The following is a 6,064-nucleotide window of genomic DNA, read 5'->3' on the forward strand; positions in this document are numbered from 1 at the left end:
AGGGCTGCACAGCCAGGCTGGCTGGTGGGGAGGCTGCAAGCCCCATCCCCTGGCAGGGCTCCTGCTCGAGGAGATGTCCCCCACCCTCCTGAGCCGCCTGTCCCGGTGCCACCAGGGCGGCTCAGCCCCGCTGCCCGGCCATGCCCTGCATCGTTGCTTTGCAGTTGTCTTTTTCTCTCTGCAGGGAGAATAACTTCATCAAGGACTTCCCCCAGCTGGCCGACGGCCTCCTGGTGATCCCTCTGCCCGTGGAGGAGCAGTGCCGTGGTGTCCTCTCGGAGCCCCTTCCTGATCTCCAGCTCCTCACAGGTACGAGCTGCCCCCGGGGTCAGTGTCCCAGGGGGGAGCCCAGGAGGAACAACCCCTTCTCCCACCCTGGGTCCCAGTGTGATTGCTGAGGGGCATCATCACCTTTCCTGTGTGCCTGGGGCAGAAATAGTCTGAGGGATGTGTGAGTCCATCGCAGCATCATCTCCATCCCTGTGAGCTCCTGGCAGTCACAGCCATCCCAGTGCTGGTCCTGCCAGCAGTCCTGGGACCCCACAGCATCACCACTGAGGTTTCCAGCCCTTCCACCACCCCATTTCTCACCCCTGCAGCACGTGGCAAGGTAGGAGGGAGCATTAAGCATTCCCCAGAGCATGATCAGCAGTGTCACCCACCTGCTTTGTCTTTGCAGGGGACATCAAGTACGACGAGGCCATGGGGTACCCCATGGTGCAGCACTGGCGGGTCAGGAGCAACCTCTACAGGGTGAAGCTCAGCTCCATCACGCTCTCTGCAGGTGAGGGATTCCAGGGACAGGGAGATGTGTGTCTGCATGGGTGGGTGGTGGTTTTCTGCCCCAAGCATCCCACTGACATTTCCCACCTCCATGCTCTGTTCCCAGCGCTGCTGCAGAGGCAGGCAGGGAGATTCACCTCCTTTTTTTGCGGGGGGGGGAACTGAGGCAGGGAGTTTGTGCAGTAAGAGGGGAGGTCAAAGCAAGGAGGAAGCCAGTAGGCAATGAGCAGGAAGGATTTGTTTTGGGGTGGCTGTGTATATACAAAAAAAACAGTCAGTCCCTTAAAAAAGGTGGTTTCAAAAGGAACCACAGCACTTGGAAAAGCAGGTCATATAAAGCAGGGAGTCACAGATGAAGAAGGGGTGGGTGGGAGGATCCTGCAAATGTCAAAACATTTCACTGCCACGTTTTTACAGCTACACATTTTGTTTCAGAAATGCTGAAACATTTTGTTGCGACCTGAAATGTTTTGCCTTTTCGTTCAAAATAGCATTTTTTATTTAAAAATCAACGAGTTTTTAAATGGAGAAAGAAAGAAAGAAAGAAAAAAAAAAAAGATTTAGTGCTAACAGGCTGCACAGCTCCAAAATGAAATACCTTGCTCAGAGCTGAAAAAAAAAATATGTGGGTTCAGCTCAAAATGAATTCTTCTGGCTTTTTTATTAAAACAGCCTTCTCTTTCAATAAACCAGCCAACCAACCAGCCAGATAATCTCATTTTGGTGACAGTTATGACGTATTTTCTTGCAGTACGTTTTCTGTTCCACCACTGAACCAAAACGATGCTTTCAGCCAGCTCTAAGTGATGCTGAAGTGCTGTGAAGTCATCAGTGTCTCCAGGATATTTCACCACCATAGAGCAGCAAGGTCCATGTCCTTGTCCCCTGCCAGAGGTCCCTGCTGTCTGTATGGGTGTTGCTCAAGTGATGCCTTGACCTTTGCACATCCACGAAGCTGCCACCACCAGCCCAGCCCTGCATGTCCCTCTGGGCTGTCTCCAGCTTTCCTAAAAACAGTTACCAGTTGTGCTGGGTGTTTGCACTAGGGATGGAACATCTCTGGTTATGGATACAGCCTAGCAAAGGCCAAGCACATCTTCTGGGGAGAGTGTTAATGATGTGCCAGCAGGCTGAAGAGCAGATGAGCTGGCAAGGATGGAGGTTTTGTGTGTGTGTGTGCGTGTATGTGTGTGTGTGTGCACACGTGTTCACATGCACATCTCTATGAAATTATCTGAGAATTCTCTTAGGGAGATGAATCATAGAAGGAAGTCAGAGCCACAGCCTGGGGTAATAACAGGTTGTGGATTCCAAAGGATCAGGTGGAGGCAAAAGAGAAGGAACTGCGCCCACGTGGGGCCTTGTATGACCTGAGCAGGGAACCTCTGGGGCTCCTTCCCCCGGGTTGTGGCTGCCAGCCCTGCCTGGCTGACCTGTCCACCCCCTGCCTCCCTCCCCCAGGCTTTGCAAACATCCTGAAGATCCTGAACAAGGACAGCAGCCGGGAGGAGCTGCTCTCCTTCATTCAGCAGTTTGGCTCCCACTACATCGCGGAGGCGCTGTACGGCTCCGAGTTCAGCTGCACCATCCACTTCCCCAGCAAGAAGGTCCAGCAGCAGCTCTGGCTCCAGTACCAGAAAGGTGAGGAGGGTGATGGGAATGGGCAGGGGCACAAACATCAGGTGTCACGTGCTGGTTTCCATCCATCACCCCCTTTCCCATGCATACACAATCACCATGCTGGCAGGCTCAGGCAGGAGGCTTGTCCCAAACCGAGTGCCCAGTGTCAGGTGGCACATGTCATTGGCAGCATCCCTGAGCCACCCTGCCTGCTCCTGCCCTTCAGCTCCCACACTCTGGCTCCGTCCTTGCCCAAGGTGACCCCCTTCCCCACGGTGGCCCTCCTGTGCCCGGGGTCAGCTGATGGAGATGTGACAGAAATGAGCTGTCTCAGAATGGCTTTGTTTTATTGCTTGTGACAGTGACAGTCTTTAAGGAAGTGCATTAAATCAATAGCAGACTCGTTGTGCTACACCATAAATAACGAGACACATCATTAAACAGGGCAATAAACTTCAGGACTTTGAAGTAATACAATTAGGTTATGTTTATAAAAACTCCCTTATCGCTGTAGCCTTCCATTTGCCAATTCATCTCTCTCCTCCAGGGAGTTGGGGATATGCCCTGGATCTGATATTTTTCTATTCAAAAAATATCTGTGGTGTATCACAGAGCCCACCTTAGGGCTGATGGTGACAGAGGTCATCAGGGCACTTGCATCCTGCTCTGGTGGCACTGCCAGGAGCAGCCTTGCTCCCTGGAACCCGGCAGAGAGAGGTGTTCTCCCACACACCGCCTCCCTTGCTCTTGGCTCATTTTCTTCTCTGTTTCCCCAGTGTAGCTGGTCTTGTAAGCGTATTTATAACACCCTGTGCTCGTTTGTTTGGGTTTTAAATAGTGATAAATGAAGTTTGCCATAGCAATGCCCCTGTTTAGCAGGAGAAGGCACGTGGAGGTGGGTTGTTTATGTACTCATGATGTTATTAATCAGTCGGGAGCACTCCCTGCAATCCAGGGGCACATGTGTTGGTGGGGAGCAGACCCCATGGTCCCAGTGCCATCACCTGGGGCCAAACCAAAGCCAGACAAGGGTTTCTTAGGAGAATGAGAGATGGGAATGAGAGGCAGCTGCTGCAGTCCTAGCCTGGCATAAGCATTGCTGCTGTTCCACGATGCTGGGGCCAGAGGGGACATGAACAGTGCTTGATCTGGTGGTGAAATATCTCCCATTCCTTCACTCTCACCTCCCCACGTCAGGGACAGCAGTGGCTCAGGGCTCAGCCACAAAGCTCTGCGGTGGCACAGGGCCTAAAGGCAAAGCAATGCCTCGGTGACAGAATAATTTCCTTTTTAGTCCATGGTATGCAGCTGGCCAAGGGGGATCCCTCGCTCCCCACCTGGGTCCTGCCCCCACTCCTGGAGCTGTGCCTGGCTGCCCTGGCATTTGTGAGGCATCCAGAGCATCCTTTCCCAGTGCCTGTGAAGCACCAAAGCACTCATGGCACTCCAGGGATCCCCTGAGGGTTTGCATGTAATGCCTGGACATAAACTTTTCACTCCTGATTGTGCAGCATTTGGGCACCAGGCTGGCCCCAACCTTGTGTTTTGTGCATGGCTCCTTCTGTGGCTTTGGTAGCTGATGGGGTTGGTGAGTTTGAACTTCGGGGCTGTGGGCAATGCAGAGGTGGCCAGTGTTGTATTCAGCTCTTTGATGGCCAGAAAATGTTCTTGGAAAGACATTAAGGATGTTCAGGACTCGGGGAGATCAGCTTGTGGACAGAGAAAGTGTCGTGGGAAACCCAGGGCTCTGTCCCAGGGAAAACACACTTAGCCAAGAGAAAGAGCTTGCTGTTCATGGTAGATGGATTTTATTCCCAACTTCTCTACTGATTTACCCTCATTTTGCCAGCGACATAAGGCAGATAGGAATAAATAGCTCCAGCTAGACATTTCTGGATGCCTTCTCCACTCAGAACATCTCTGGCCTGCCGGGCTCCCTGCTGCTCACCAGCCCGTTCTGAACTGCTCAGTGAGCACACATATGCATCAGCTCTAATAAATATAAAAGTAGGGCCAGAATAACTGTAATTTGTTAGTGGACAAAACAGGTCACAAGAGGAGGGGGAGAGGAGAGTCTCAAGCTAATTGGAACAGCACCAGCTCTGAGAAAAATGCACATTATGGGGTGTTTGCAGCACCGCACAAAATTATTTTAATATTTTAATCAACTTCATAAATCAATCGCCAGGCCTCAGGAGGAGGCCTCCAACAATAAAGGCACAATCTGCACATCGAGCCCTAATTGAAAACATGGTCTTGAAGAGAAGCTCACGCTGCTGGTGCCAGGGCAGGCGCTGGCTCTGTGCCGGCCTGGAGCTGCCCCAGTGCCTGTGACGTGGGTCAGGATCTGCAGAGCTGTCCCCCCTGCCAAGGGCAGGGACAGGGATCCTCCTCTGGCCAGGGACAGCACAGAGCAGGCAGCCTGCTCTGCCCAGAGCAGTGACAAGTGTTCCCTTCCTCCTGCAGGTGGATGAGGAGTGTGGCGGGGGGGAAATGAGGTGACAAAACAGCCTGCCCTTGTTCCTAAGGGTTTGCAGGAGTGAATCCTGCAATGGAGAGCCAGAGAGGCACGATGGCACAGCTGTGGCACACCCAGCACTGCACTCCTTCAGGGCAGGCGTGCCCCAGGGAGCATCCCCCAGGCTCCCTCACAGGAACAGCCTCAGTCCGTGAGCACACCAAAGCAAACTCCAATTTTATTTCATGCAGCGTGATTAAAAGCCCATATTTTGTGCTGCTTGCTCTGGCTCTGTGCAGCCAAGCAATGCTTTAACACATTGAGTGGCCTCCAAGCAGGGACCTTGAGATCGACCCAGCCATTGATCTGTGCCATGGGAGCCTGCATCGGTTTTCTCCCCCATGGAGCCAGCATTTAATGCTGACGGTGCCTCATTAAGTTGGTAGCAGTTGTGTGAGGACCTTCATTTGGCAGCTGGGACAAACATGATGTCTCCAGCCAGCTCCTGCTGCGTGTAAGAATGTGCTGGGCCTGGTGGGACAGAGGGAACGGCTTTGTGGTTCTGTGGTCCACAGTGGTGCTGTGGATTTCTGGAGAAACCAGTGTGGAGATCACCCTGGAGTGCTGGCTGCTGCTGAGCAGTGTCTCCATGGCACCCACACTTCTTCTTTTTCTCCATTCTGTCCCTACAGTCACGAGGTTGGGGTAGATGAGGTGGTGAGAGATGACACAGCCAGGACAGCTGACACAAACTGGGCTCTTCCTCACCACACAGTGCCATAATAATAAACCTGGAGGTGGAGGCTGGGAGTCACCCCACCTCAGGGAAATTGTACATCAGGGAAGAGAGTGATCCCTCCATCCAAGAAATCCCCCTGCTGGGAACCATTTCATTCACTGATAAAAGTTCATCAGAGAGCTGGTTGCTCTGTGGTTCCTCGTTCAGGCTGGTGAGGAGGAGGAGAGCTTGCTTAGGGAAGGGGAAGAGCTGCTCTGAGAGCAAAATCTGACAGCCCTGGTGAGATTTCTGCAAGAGCTGTTCCAGTTTGGTTATTCCCACTGGAGAATCCCAGCTGGGAAGCAGGAAGGGATGCTGATGGGCTCAGGATGTGTGTGCCTGGGTGGGGGAGATTCAGAGGGTTTCACTGCCCAGCTGAGAGGTTACTTCAGGTCTGCAGTGAGGAAAATGTTTGTTTTTCTTGA

The 6,064-nt window shown here is 52.7% G+C and overlaps 1 protein-coding gene across 1 annotated transcript in view; it reads left to right on the forward strand.

Moving 5' to 3' along the window:
• ASTN2 (astrotactin 2) overlaps positions 1 to 6,064 on the forward strand; it is a 320,575-nt gene that overhangs the window by 202,806 nt on the left and 111,705 nt on the right. Inside the window, exons 14-16 of the mRNA XM_053961860.1 lie at positions 185 to 309; positions 680 to 784; positions 2,245 to 2,424. Coding sequence (XP_053817835.1) covers positions 185 to 309; positions 680 to 784; positions 2,245 to 2,424 — 410 coding nt within the window. The remainder of the gene's footprint in view (positions 1 to 184; positions 310 to 679; positions 785 to 2,244; positions 2,425 to 6,064) is intronic.

The sequence above is a fragment of the Vidua chalybeata genome, chromosome 21 (genome assembly GCF_026979565.1).
Source record: "Vidua chalybeata isolate OUT-0048 chromosome 21, bVidCha1 merged haplotype, whole genome shotgun sequence".
Lineage (NCBI taxonomy): Eukaryota > Metazoa > Chordata > Aves > Passeriformes > Viduidae > Vidua > Vidua chalybeata.